Raw genomic sequence first — 14,823 nt, forward strand, 5'->3', positions numbered from 1 at the left:
TGTATGCATCCTGCTGGCTTTGACAGCACAAAACTAAATTCTTTAGTTTCCACCATCTGAACAAATACCTTAGATAGAGAGTCCAAGCAGTGATCAATGCACCATCCAGAATCACCCTGATCCTATCCACGTAAACTATCAATCCCAAGAGGTAAATACACAGACGACGTTAGAAAAGCTTTCCTTGGTACCTACAGTGGGGGATTAGGGTTATTAGACAGCTGCTTCCTCTACTACTACTTCCTCCTGCTACAAAAAATAAATAAATAGGTCTTCGCTTTCTCTTTTGTTCTAAGATTAGTATTAAGGGCATATAATTCAATAAGACCATTGTAATGAATAAAGATTAGGATAAACTGTTATCCTCTCTTTCATTCCCCTACTTAATTTGGGAGTGATAAAATCTACTTGCATTTAAAAATAAGTCAATTAAGAAAAATGTTATGTTTACTGACAGGCAATACATATTATAAAGATAAAATGGAAAAGAACACAGATATGAGTGAACAATTTTTATTGAAACCCTCAAAGATTAAAGAGGACCAAATGGTGAGTTTGGGTACCGTAACAGAAAATCTCACCTAACTGTACCATCATTCACAGGAATGAACAAACCCAAACACGACAAAATTCAAATTCCATGTAATTGCTACAAGTGAATGTAAACAAACTAATCATTTCATCATAACCTTCCTTTAATCATACGAAAAAGGGAATTTACATGGCATAAGATATGCAAAACTTAATGAAAACACAATTCTCTTAAATTTCTCAAACTTGTTTAAAAGGATGCAGAATGCACTTGAAATGATTAAATGATTTAAGCTGATTTTTTTTTTATTGCAAACTGTTTTAACATCAGCTTAACCCCCATGCATGGTATTCAAAATGAACACAGCTTTTGAATTAGAAAGATCATTTAAGTTAAAAAGAGGAATTAAGTACTAAAATTAGGAAAAGGCTGGGTTTCTTTTGAAAGGAATCTTCAAGTACCAATATGTATAGAGAAAGAATACTAATTTTGGTTACATTTTCCTCCTTACTGTTAAATATACAAACTATAATACCTTTCAAAATAAAATACCCACATGAGATAGCTTTAATAAGAAACATTCAGGCCAGAACTCAGAAAAGCATTAAGCAAGAAATTTGCTGGGCCAATAGTATCTTAATTTAGAAGTATTCAAACATTTGATCATGTGTCTCCTCTTGTAGACTCCAGGCTCTCTCCCTTTTGGTCCCCACAGTTAAGAAACATTCAGTTGGTTGTGCTGTTGAGACAACCTGTAATAATTTCATTTAGAGGAAAAATATTTTGCAATAAAATGACAGACCAAGAAGGAAGAGAAGGTGGGTGCTCTGGAGAAAACTTAAATGAGAAAAACACAATATTATCACATGAAAAGAAAAAGGGTTTTTTTCCAAAGGAATGCTGCACCCATTTCACTTAAGATTAGAAATCCAGGTTAAAGGCACTGGGATGTACTCCTCTCCATGAATAGACTCTCAACTACATTTATTTTATATGTCTGAGTCTATCGCAATCAACCTGCTTGCTGGGTGCTTCCACGACATTCTTACATAAAAACCTAATGTAAATTAAACAAGTTTGAAACCACTTATAATATAACTAGTTTATAAAAATATCCAGAGTTGCTAATAAAGCACCAAGAAAAAGAGAACCTCAGGGGGAGGACTCAAATCCTTCCTACAAGGTCACCCTTTTATTGTTTTCTCTAATAGGACCTCCAGAATGACAAGAGTCATCTTTGACATGTCCTAGCTATATAACCTTAGGGATGTAGAACATTGCTGTGGTGACTATACCCAAATGCCAGTTTTCATTATAAATAGTTAAGAGACATGTTACAAGATTTCATGGCTTACTCTTAAAAAAGGTAAAATAGGTGCAATTTTCCTTTAAGAAAAGTTTTTATAATATTCCATTAATATTTTTATGTTCCCTTCAGTAAACACTGATCTAACTACACTGGGACTACCAAAGAACTGTGTAGTAGCTATGGTTATCTACAAATACTGTATATTTTTTACTTGAATACAGTATTTGTACATTTGAAGAAAACACTGTACAAAAAAAATATATAAATGAAAGCCTCAAAGAAGTATCTGTCACCAGGTTTTTGAGTTGAAGTGACCAAAGACCATATTAAATGAAAATATTTCTAAACATGATGTAAACATAAACGGAGTAATGTAAAACATCAAGGTATTCAAATCTACCGTATTGCTATTTTCACCCTTAACCTATCTTTCTACATAGCTTTCTCCTTTTGGAACAGTAATATAAGGGGCAGTACATTATATTCATAACCTTATGCCATCAAATTAGTTAATACAGATGCCTGACACATTTAATTATACAAAACCAATTTGCTTCAAGATATAAAATTAATGTTGATATGTAATTAATGAAAAAAATAAGATGTTAAAAAGATAACTATAAGAATACCCAGATATATGCTGTATTTCCACTTATATAGATCTGATCAATAAAACATCAACACATTCACTTAGATACTGATTTAATCCATGGATCAAGGCCATATTTTCAAAGTGTCTGAAGGATGCCAGGACACTGCAAAAGCTGGAGAAAAGAGCTGAGGAACAGGATACGCTTGCTAAACAAGAACTATGTTTATTTAGCTAGTGAATACCTAGAGTAATAAATTTTTACTTCATGATAGCAATCAGGCTCGCAAACACCCAGAAATAGGAATTAACGGTTTTAAATGTAGTTATAAAGGTCATAAAAAGTCTGATTAGACTGAGGTACATTTACTCAAAATTTTGAGATTCATTAAGTGGTAGCAAATAAAATAATTCCTCAGACAAATGCACATTTTTCATTATACATATTATTAGGGAAAAGAGGGGAGAAGAAATGTGCATTAACTGGTGAAATCCACCAAGCTGCATATCAATATTCTGTTACACCAAACAGTTTGAAGACAAGGGAAATGTTCTAATTATAATTTCAGATTATGTTTCATTTGGCTAAAATAGAGCTTAAGGTTGCTTTGCCATATTAAAAGTTTACTACGATAATTTTTCACATAAACATTTAGACTTGAACTCCAGGACTAAATATGGCATGATTATTTTGCATTTAATCAGTCAAATAGCTAAAAATTGACAATTTAAAAACTACAACAAAGAAAAGGTTGAAGCAGTGTGACTCTTACATCATTGAACCACTTCTAATGGTTAACTGTTAGTATTTAACAAATTCAGAGTTAATGAATCCTTGCATTCATTCAGTCTTCTGTGCCTTAGCTAGGATGCATAATTACAAAAGACAGCAGATACTGGTAAAAGCTTCAGGACAGAAAGTGCTTGACGAAGTTACAGTTCTCAAGTGTGTTTGGTGAGAGTATAAGGGCAGATGCGCTGATGAAAACCATTACAAGAAGAGTCAATTTTGTGTTAAAGTGTTCAAAGATGTCACCTTAAGCAGAAAAAAAAAAGCTTTTATAATGTCTTCTTTGACTTATTAGGCATTTCCAGAGTCTACATCATTAGTGTTGTAATTTTAACAGGGCATCTCCATACGGTTATTGTTTATTTCTATTTCTCTCCTGAAAGAAAAACATAAGATGGATTATAACAGAATACTATCATTATTTAAAAATTTAAACTATATGCACATAGAATGTAAGTCATCTCCACACAAAATTCTTCAAATACTAATTCAAGTAATTAAAAACAATTTATAATTACCTCTAGATACCATAGTGAGATGATTCCCAAAAAACGTTTTAAACAAAGGACTCCTAAATACAAACATCTATTTCAAGAGATTATAAGTCCTCTCCGTAGCCATACTTTGCCACAGAATTCTGCTTAAGAATATTATCATGTCAATGAGGTTTTGATGTTGAAATATCAAATAGACTAAAAACTATCAGCTAAGGCGAGAGGAGGAAAAGTAAAGAGTTGCATTACAGTTGCATCCAATTAAGATTTCAGTATTTATTTTAAAACCAAATTATGAATTTCCCCCATATCTTACACTCTCATTCAGCATATTCACATTAAGAAGTATGGTAAGTGAGTGTTAGGTAGATTCAGTTGAATGGTTTGTGACATAGAGAAAAAAAATAATTCCTTCTAAGAAAGCAAAAACGACTTGAACAAATGTTGAACTGAGTGATGTTTTCGCAATGTTTATTATTAATATCTGCAATATTGCCTAAAAAAAGATGACATATACATGCTAATCAATTAATATATCAAGTAGCTATAGCACCATATTTTAACGTATAACTTAGTAGTTCTTGCACTAACAAATACCGAAATCACCAGGATGGCATGTCTAAGCACTAATTGTTGTGTCCAGTGGTCTGAAGTGAGACTTATAAATTTCCATTTCTAGCAATTTCACAGGCGGTCTTGGGCTGCAGTGTCTGGACACTGCAGCTTGAAAACCACCAGTGTTCAACATGTTATAAGATTCTCTTGGTTTGTTTTTGCTACTCCCATTTTATTTTTCCATGAGTAAAACATGTTCTACAATGAATATAAATCATACTTTGCCAAGTGGCCAAATTAGACACCACCAGAAAACTCAATTTTCTTTCTATCTATCTATCTATCTATCTATCTATCTATCTATCTATCTATCTATCTATCTATCTATCTTTCTATCTAATCTATCTATCTAATCTATCTATCTAGTCAGTCTTGACTCTGTTGCTATCTATCTATCCATCTATGTAATCTATCTATCTATCTAGTCAGTCTCGACTCTGTTGCCCAGGCTGGAGTGCAGTGACATGCTCACAACTACCACAGCCTCAACCTGTTGGGCTCAGTCGATCCTTCCACCTCAGCCTTCGAAGTAGCCGGAAGCACAAGCATGTGCCATCATGGCCGGCTCATTTTTCTTGATTTATTGTAGAGATGAGGTCTTTCCAAGTTGCCCAGGTTGGTCTTGAACCTGAGCTCAGGCAATCCTCTCACCTAGGCCTCCCCAAGTGCTGGGATTACAGGCATGAGCCACCATACCCGGCTCTATTTCTTAAGAAACAGGGTTTCACTCAGTCACCTAGCCTGTATTGCAGTGGTGTGATCAGAGCTCACAGCAGGCTCGAATTTCCAGGCTCAAGGGATCCTCCTGCCTCAGTGTTTCAAGTGGCTGGAACCACAGATACGTGCTACCACACCCAACTAATTTTATGATTTGTTGTAGAGATGAGGACTCGCCAAGTTGCCCAGGCAGGTCTCAAACCCTAGACTCAAGCAATTCTCATGCCTCTGACCTCCAAAGTACTGGGATTACAGGTATGAGCCACCATGTCCAGGGATTATTTGTTATTTAAATGCAAGTTGGAGATGATGTTTTCAGTTTGATTTATAATCAACTATGCACTTTAAATGAATCACTGAAATTATAAGTTATACATATATAATACATCTATATATATAATGCATAATGTCCAAATTAATGAAAAGACAAAAAAGGAGAGGGAACTTAAAGGTTCTAGACTAATTAGAAATCATAAAATAAGAAGGTAGAAATAAGCATATCATTTGTACAGTTAAGCCAGAAGTCAAAATAAATGTAGGCTCATCAAAGAAACCACAAGACATAAGCTGGGAATTTGTGAAATTCCATTATACATAATTTACAAGAAATAAGCCTAAAATACACAGAAAAAAGCAAAGTCAAAATTAATGAAGATAAATGACAACAAAACCAAATAAAAACTTATGCAACTACATTTATATGACATAATAAACTTAAAGGCAAAAACCACTGTTGGAGATAAAAATGGTCACTGAGTAAGACTGAAAAGCTGTAACAGTAACCTAAAAGTACAATTCTGAATATATTAAAAGTTGACAGAATTACAGGGAGACACCAATATAATGAGAGCAGAAGAATTTAACACACTTCTCTTAGTAACTGGTAAAGCAGACATGTTAGTAAAAATAAAGATTAAATATACAGAATACAGAAAACAAAGAAAAATAATTACAAGACATGCATTCTAGCCAGGTACACAATGAAAAACCACAAAAAGTCCCAGACCAGAAAGCAAAGCTCAATAAATGCCAAAGAATTAGTATTATACAGATCACATTTTCTGATATCAATTTTGGAGTAAAAATGAGTAACAAGAAAAAACGTACCCATGTTTGGAAAATCTAAAACAGTTCTAAAATTTAACCTCCCCCCCAAAAATTTGATGGAAATTAAAAAAGAATAAAAGGTTTTTTTGAGACAGTATCTCTGTTGCCAGGCTTGAGTACAGTGGAGCCATAATAGCTCACTGCAGCCTCAACCTCTTGGGCTCACGTGATCCTCCTACCTCAGCCTCCTGAGTAGCTGAAACTACAGGTGTGCCACCACACCTGGCTAATTTTTTATTTTTATTTTAGTAGAGACAAGTTCTCATTATGTTGTTCAGGCTGGTCTTAAACTCCTAGGCTGAAGGTTATTCCACTTCAGTCTCTCACAGTGTTGAGAATGCATGTGTAAGCCACTGTGACCAGTCAAAAGTTGGTGCTTTATAAAGAGGGAGAAAAAAATTAACAATGGAAAAATCTCTGGAATGGCAGATTTTTTAAAAAGTATAAATAAACTGGGCTCGGTGGTTCAGCCTGTAATCCCGCGCTTTTGGGAGGCTGCGCAGGTTCGAGACCCGCCTGGGCAGCGAGACCTCATCTCTACAATGAATCAAAAAATCAGTCGGGCATGGTAGCACATGCCTATAATTCCAGCTACTCGGAAGGCTGAGGCGGAAGGATCGCCGGAGCCCAGTAGGTCGAGGCTGCGGTGGCTGGGAGCGGCCACTGCACTCCAGTCTGGGCAACAGAGTGAGACTCCAACTCAAAAAAAAAAAAAAAAAAAGTATGAATAACATGAAGACTTACCAGCATAAAAATTATGATTACTTCCAATAAATCTGAACAGTTAAAAAAAGAAAATTAACAACTTGAAAGGAGGCACAGTTAATGAGAAGTATTTGAAAACTGAGCCAACAAGTCTTACTGATGGATTACATAAGGGGTTAGAAAGAGAAATAAGTATCAAAGGTAAGTTCAGAATTGTTGGTCTATCCAACTGAAAGAACAATGGGACATCCTCTAAGATGGAGACGGTTTAGAGCAGGCAAAGAAACAGGAGTTATATTAAGTTTAATATAATAATGACACAAGTAAGTCAAGATGTCAAATAGGCAATTAAATACATGGGTCTGGAGATAGGAAGAAAGGTCCTGGATAGCAACAGAAATCTGGAAGTCCTCAGTGCATGGTAAATGTCCATCACAGAACAAGTCCTCCGAGTTTATGATCCACTTTTTAAAAGAAGGGCCAGGCTCGGTGGCTCAGCCTGTAATCCCAGCACTTTGGGAGGCCAAGATGAGTGAATTGCCTGAGCCCGCGGGTTCAACATTCACCCGGGTAACTTGGCGAGACCTCGTCTCTACAATACATCAAAAATTAGCCGGGCGTGGTAGCGCGCGCCTGTAGTTCCAGCTACCTGGAAGGCTGAGGCAGAAGGACTGCTGGAGCCCAGCAGGTAAAGGCTGCAGTGGTCAGGAGCATGCCACTGTACTCCAGTCTGGGCGACAGAGTGAGACTCCAACTCAAAAATAAATAAATAATAAAAAACAAATTAAAGAAGGTATGATTTAGGACTAAAAAACCCCACAGGTATATTACCAGACTGTGCCTGGCATTGACACTACAAAGTAAACCTAAAACTTAAGGTATCTATGGGTACGCTATCAGCTACAACCCATTAGACAGAAGACTAAGAATTGATGAGCCCTTAGTGACATCATTTACTTTTGGAGTTATCATAAAATGAAGTACAAGGTCTGATGATTGATAATTAAGTCATGAGCTTGCCACCATGTGCTTATGTTGGCAGCACTGAACAACTTGCCAAGGTTTCATATCCTTGCTGTTTCAATGTCTCACAGCTGTGATCATGCTGATGTGTGGCAGTGTCTTGCTGAGTGGTGTTCATTATTGCTGCATGCTTTTGTGTGCTATCAAGAGAATGTTGAAGCTTGAATTAGAGCAACAAACAAACATTAAATTTCTTGTTGGCAAGAGTGAGAGTGAAATCAAGGACATGTTAGTCCAAGCTTATGGGGATAATGCCATGAAGAAAACAGTAGTATACAAATGGATTAAACGTTTTTTTGAAGGGAGATAAATAAGGCATCACTGGTGAAGAGAGGTAGGGTTGGCCAGTAATGAGTAGAAATGACAAAAACACTGAGGTGAGTGGATCGCCTGAGCCCATGGGTTCGAGACCCACCTGGGCAGCGAGACCTCATCTCTACAAATAAATCAAAAAAATCAGCCGGGCGTGGTAGCGCATGCCTGTAATTCTGGCTACTAGGAAGGCTGAGGCGGAAGGATCGCCGGAGCCCAGCAGGTCGAGGCTGTGGTGGCCGGGAGCAGTCACTGACTCCAGTCTGGGTGACAGAGTGAGACTCCAACTCAAAAAAAAAAAAAAAAAAGAAATGACAAAAACAATGCAAAAATTCGTCAAATTGTGCATAGAAATCATCAACTGACTGTGAGAAGCACAGCCGACCAAATAAACATCAACAGAGAAACAGGAATACCTTAACTGAAAATCTCAGCAAGAGAAAGGTATGTGCAAAAATGGTCCTGAAGGAACTTTTGTGTCATGACAATGCAGCAGCTCACACAGCACTGTCTGTGAGGGAGTTTTTAGCTAGTAATCAAATAACTGTATTGGAACACCCTCCCTACTCACCTGATCTGGCTGGCCCCCAGTGACTTTTTTCTTTACCCAAAGATAAAGGAAATATTGAAAGGAAGACATCTTGATGACATTCAGGGCATCAAACGTAATACAATGACAGTTCTGATAGTCATTCCAGAAAGAGTTTCAAAACTGCTTTGATGGGTGGACTAGGCACTGGTGTCAGCACATGGCTTCCCAAGGGAAATACTTTGAAGGTGACCATATTGCTATTCAGCAGCAAGGCACACAGCACTTTCTCCAGGATAAGTTCGCAAACTTAAATTGCCAAAACTTATATACATTACACTCTTGGCATCATAGTCCATTACTAGTGCAGGAAAGTAACTCAGAGATAAAGAAAACTAGAATTCCACGAAAACAGTCAGAACCTAGTACACCTGGAGGACTAAGCCCCTAGTGAGTTCAGAAAGACACTTTAGACACTTTTTAACATACTCATTAATGGCACTATATCCTGATCAGGCAGATTCTGAGATCTGAGAGTTAATAAGTATCTGAGGAAAAAACTGGATGGTACAAGGCTTCTTTCCTGCCTTGAATTAAGCAAATACATCAGAGGCTAATATAGAATACTAAGGAGAAGAAGAAAATTTGGCTTACAGAGATGGACCTAGTTTCTTCCAGGTTTACTACCAAATATTGTCTTTTTTTAAAGAAGTTAAAAGATGAGCTAATACTTCCCTAGTTTTCAAACTAGAAAAGAGCTGGAAAACCAAGATGCTTTTCAATGTCCTAAGAAGAGACTGTCCGTAATAGTACAGAAAAAGGACTAATTTCCCTTCTACTCATCTGTAGGTTTATCACCATTAGCAATATTTCATTAACCAGACCTGAGCCCAAATGAGCCACAGGGGGAAAAAAAACTGTGTATCTAAGAAGCAACAGTATTCAGAAGGAAACTGAGAATCAACATTGAAAACATGAGTTTAATAAAACAGAATTGCTGAAGGAGGCAGAGAAGACCTGAGAAAAAAGGAAAGAAAAATTGTTCAAGCAGACACTCAAAATCCAAATACAACAAACACACACAGGAAAGTATTTTTGTAGATCGGACCACTGGGTTTCAAGTTGAAAAATTCAGTTGATGAATTAAAGGAGGAAATAGTCATTGTTTTATTTGTAAATTAGGATATTAAATCCAAGAAGTATCTCACATCACAAAGCAGGAAAAGCAGAAAGAAAAGTATTTAAAAAAAACTAGAGGACAGATTCTAGACAAAATAAATATTTCAAAAATAAGACAAAGAACAAATGGAAGAGCCAGGTGCGGGTGGTTCACACTTCTCATCGCAGCACTTTGGGAGGCAACTACGTGAACCCAGGGCTTCAAAACCAAGCTTGGCAACTTGGCGAGACCTCGTCTCTACAATAAATCAAAAATTAGTCTCTACAAGAAATCAAAAAATAGCATGAACCTGTAGTTCCACCTGTTTGGAAGGTTGAGGTGGAAGGATCACCTGAGCCCAGCAGATAGAGGCTGCGGTGGCTGTGCGCATGTCACTGGACTCTAGGCTGGGCAACAGAGACTCCAACTCGTTAAAAACAAAACAGAAAGAAAAAATGAAGGAAGACAAAAATTAAACAACAAATCTCACAAATTCTCTGTGACTTTCTCTCCTCTGATTCTCTGGAGAGTGATTTTTCTCCTCAAGTATAGACTGCTTCTAGGAACAGCATGCAAAGGGGAAAAATAGGACATTTATGGTGGAGAAATACCACTTTAAGTAGTGAAAGTAGCTACCACTCGTATTAAGCCATATACGATGAGATGAGAAGGACACATCATTTCTGTGATATTCTTTCCAAAAACCTACAACCTCAGTCTAATCATGAGAAAGTACCAGGCAAACTGAAATTAAGGGACAAATTACAAAATACCTGAATAGTACTCTTCAAAACCATAATGAGAGGCCAGGTGTGGTGACTCATGCCTATATTCCTAGCACTTTGGGAGGCCGAGGTGAGAGGATTGACTGAACCCACAGGTTCGAGACCAGTCTAGGTAACTTGATGAGACCTCATCTCCATAATAAATTGAAAAATTAGCCAGCCATTGATGGTGCATGCCTGTAGTCTCAGCTACTTGGAAGAATGAAGTGGAAGGACTGCCTGAGCTCAGCAGGTTAAGGCTATGGTGGCTGTGAGCGTGCCACTGCACTCCAGTCTGGGCAACAGAGTGAGACTCCAACTTAAAAAAACTAAATGCGCCAGGCTCAGTGGCTCAGCCTGTAATCGCACGCCTTTGGGAGGCTGAGGTGAGTGGATTGCCTGAGCCCGCGGGTTCGAGACCCGCCTGGGCAACTTGGCAAGACCTTATCTCTACAATAAATCAAAAATTAGCCGGGTATGGTAGCGCACACCTGTAGTTCCAGCTACTAGGAAGGCTGAGGCTGAAGGACCACCGGAGCCCAGCAGGTCGAGGCTGCGGTGGCCGGGAGCGGCCACTGCACTCCAGTCTGGGCGACAGAGTGAGACTTCAACTCAAAAAAAAAATAATAATAAAAATAAATAAATAAATAAATAAATGCAAAAAATAAAAAATTTTAAAAATAGTAATAATAATGAGAAACTGTAACAGCTCAGAAGAAATGAAGAAGACATGACAACTAAATGCAATGTCAGTGCCCAGGCTAGATCTTAAAATAGAAAAGGCCATTACTGAAAAAACTGGGAAAACCTGCAATTTAGTTAAAAGTTTTTTACCAGCCGGGCTCGGTGGCTCAGCCTGTAATCCCAGCACTTTGGGAGGCCAAGGTGAGTGGATTGCCTGAGCCCACGGGTTTGAGGCCCGCCCAGGCAATTTGGCGAGAACTCATCTCTACAATAAATCCAAAAAATTAGCCGGGCATGGTAGCGCGCACCTGTAGTTCCAGCTACATGGAAGGCTGAGGCGGAAGGATCGCCGGAGCCCAGCAGGTCGAGGCTGTGGTGGCCGGGAGCGTGCCACTGCACCCCAGTCTGGGTGACAGAATGAGACTCTAGCTCAAAATAAAAAAAATGTATTATACCAATGTTGATTTCTTAGTTTAGATAAATGTATTAGGATTATGTATGTGTTAATATTGGGAAATTGAATAAAGGATATATAGAAATTCAACGTATTATCTTTTAAACATTTCTGTAAATCTAAATTTCAAGATAAGATTTTTAAAATCATCCAATTTAGAAAACTACAACTTGCATACAACTCCCAAATACCATATTGCAGATATAAAATATATACAAATCTTATAGGGTATTGTATTTTAATGGTTGCCCTGCTTATCTTTATGTTTATAAGGATAAACATATTACTTATAGTTTACCCAGAAGTTAAAGCCAGAAAATAACATCAGGTTATATTTTTAAATTAATAATTAAAAAAAAACATAGCCAGGCACAGTGGCTCATGCCTGTGATCCTAACACTTTGAGAGGTCAAGGCAAGAGAATTGCTTGAGCCCAAGAGTTCAAGACCAACCTGGGCAACAAAGTGAGACTTCATTTCTACAAAAAAAAAGAAACAAGCTAGGCTCAGTGACTCTCACCTGTAATCCCAGCACTTTGGGAGGCCAAGGCAGGAGGATTGCTTAAGACCAACAGGTTGACACCAGCCTAGGCAACACAGCAAGATCTAGTCTTTACCAAAATTGTTTTAAAAATTAGCATGGTGGTGTGTGCCTGGAGTCCCAGCTACTTGGGAGCCTGAAGTGGATCACCTGAGTCCAGGAGATCCAGGCTGCAGTGAGCTTGCACTGAAACCTAGGTGACAGAATGAAGACAACTTAAAAAAAAAAAAAAAAAAAAAAGGCCAGGCATGGTGGCTCAAGCCTAAAATCGCCACAGTCAGGGCAACATATCAAGACCCTGTTCTCTTAAAAAAAAAAAAAAAAAAAAAAAGCAGCAGTGTGCCAAGAAAGATAAAGTGTATAGATGACCAATGAAGTTAAAACATCTAATAGAGTCAATTATTAATGACTTGCCAAAGATGCCATTGGTATAGGTGGCTAACAGATCTGAAAACAATCATATTAAAGAGCAGGACAAGAACAATAAACAGATGGTTAAAACCCAAGTTGCTCAAAATCCTGCAAGTGTCCACCTTTTAAGTGCCATCAATACTTAGGCACATCCCAACAGCAGATCCCTTTGCATTAAGAAAAAACACAAAAAACATAAATAAAACAAACCAATTCTGTACTGTAAAATACATTTAAAACCATCTAATCACTAGGGGAAAAGACAATGACTATGCTTAGAATGGAGAGGCTGTGTTTAGAAATTCACTATTCACATTTTTTTTTCCTGAGTCAGAGTCTCACTCTGTCACCCAGGCTGGAGTGCAAACGCTCACAGCCACCGCAGCCTTGACCTGCAGGTTCAGGTGATCCTTCCACTTCAGCCTTCCAAGTAGGTGAAACTACAGATGAGCGCCACCAGGCCCGGTTAATTTTTATTTTTGATTTATTATAGAGAAGAGGTCTTGCCATGTCGCCCAGGCGTGGGCTAGGGTAAACCTCTTACCTCAGCTTCAAAGTGCTGGTATTACAGGCATGAGCCACCACGCCCCACTAAATTTTTTAAATCCATATTTGCATTTTAATAAATGTCTAACATTCTTGACATTTATGGCCACACTACAATACAGAACTACTTTATTTTTTTTGAAAGCAGGATTTATTGAGAGGACAGAAAAGCTCCCACAGAGGGAGGGGACCCGAGGGGTTGCCCAGAACTACTTAATTTTTTTATTTTTTCAATATTATTGTAGGACACAGGTTAATTTACATAGTAGCTTTTCAAATTTTTATTTATTTGGTTTTGTTTGTTTGTTTGTTTGTTTTAGAACTACTTTGAAAGGTTCCAGTGCCCAAGTTTGTATTTATAAAACAAAGAAGTATGTCAGGTTTTAGGAAAAAATGAACACTGACTAATCATATATATGTTATTCTTTTGTGCCCATTCAAGATTAAATAAACCCAAAGAAAGAGTTAAGTTCAAGTTGAATGGGCAGTGCCTCACACATCTGTAATCCCAGCAATTTGGGAGGACTGCTTGAGGCCAGGAATGAGACCAGTCTGGCCAACAAAGCAATACCCCATCTCTACAAAAAATAGAAAAAATCAGCCAGGCGTGATAGGGTGTGCCTGCAGCCCCAGCTATCTGGGAGGCTGAGGCAGAAGGATCACTTGCGTCCAAAAATTTGAAGCTGTGGTGAACCATAATTTTACCACTGTACTCCAGCCTGGGCAACAGAGTAAAACCCTATGTCTTCAGAAAAAAAAAAAGCTTACTGAGAAAAAAGCCACGAGGAACAGTCATAATATGTTAGTTTAGGTGGGTCAATGACACTACGAATATGGCTATAAGACGAAGAACTAAATTTATGTTCGAGCTGTGATTAAGTTCAGCCAAATAACATCACTCATCAGACATTTTTATGTGCAGTCTTGTTTCTATAACTTTTACTCAACTCCATATTTAAATAACATATTAAAAATAAAATGGCCAAAATAATAAAGATCATAAAGAAATAGAACGGTCTCAACTTGTAGACTACATGATTGTTTAAAAACTACTAGAAATAATAAAATAATTTAACAATGTCACAGTATACAAAAGGACATATAGTTAATTTTCATAAACAATTAAAAAATAAAAACATGTAATGCCATTTACAAAAGCACCAAAAAAACATAAAATACTTAGCTGGGCATGATAGCTCATGCCTGTAATCCCATCACTTTGGGAGGCTGAGGAAAGAGAATAGTTTAAGCCCAGGAGTGCCAAGTCCAGCCTGTGCAACATAGTGAGACCCTGTCTCTAGGGAAAAAAAAATTAAAAATCTATCAGGCTTGATGGGGTATACCTGTAGGCCCAGTGACTCTGGAGGCTGAGGTGAAGGACCACCTAAGCCCAGGAGGTCAAGACTGCAGAGAGCCAAGATTGTGCCACTGTACTCCAACCTGGGCAAGAAAGTGAAACCCTGATTCAAACAAACAAGACAAAACAAAACAAAATACACACATATACTCACTAAGCATAAGGATAAAATCTTTCAATTAAATA

The 14,823-nt window shown here is 37.6% G+C and overlaps 1 protein-coding gene across 2 annotated transcripts in view; it reads right to left on the reverse strand.

Annotated features, from left to right (window-relative positions):
- Window positions 1-497: 497 nt before the first annotated feature.
- Window positions 498-14,823, reverse strand: part of YTHDF3 (YTH N6-methyladenosine RNA binding protein 3) — a 56,833-nt gene continuing 42,507 nt past the window's right edge. For both annotated transcript variants that reach the window (XM_021706302.1, XM_021706301.1), the window contains exon 5: window positions 498-3,596. In XM_021706302.1, the coding sequence (XP_021561977.1) occupies window positions 3,573-3,596 (24 nt within the window). In that variant the 3' untranslated portion in view covers window positions 498-3,572. The remainder of the gene's footprint in view (window positions 3,597-14,823) is intronic.

Source organism: Carlito syrichta, unplaced genomic scaffold (assembly GCF_000164805.1).
Source record: "Carlito syrichta isolate Samal-C Ts95f unplaced genomic scaffold, Tarsius_syrichta-2.0.1 Scaffold315406, whole genome shotgun sequence".
Classification (NCBI taxonomy): domain Eukaryota; kingdom Metazoa; phylum Chordata; class Mammalia; order Primates; family Tarsiidae; genus Carlito; species Carlito syrichta.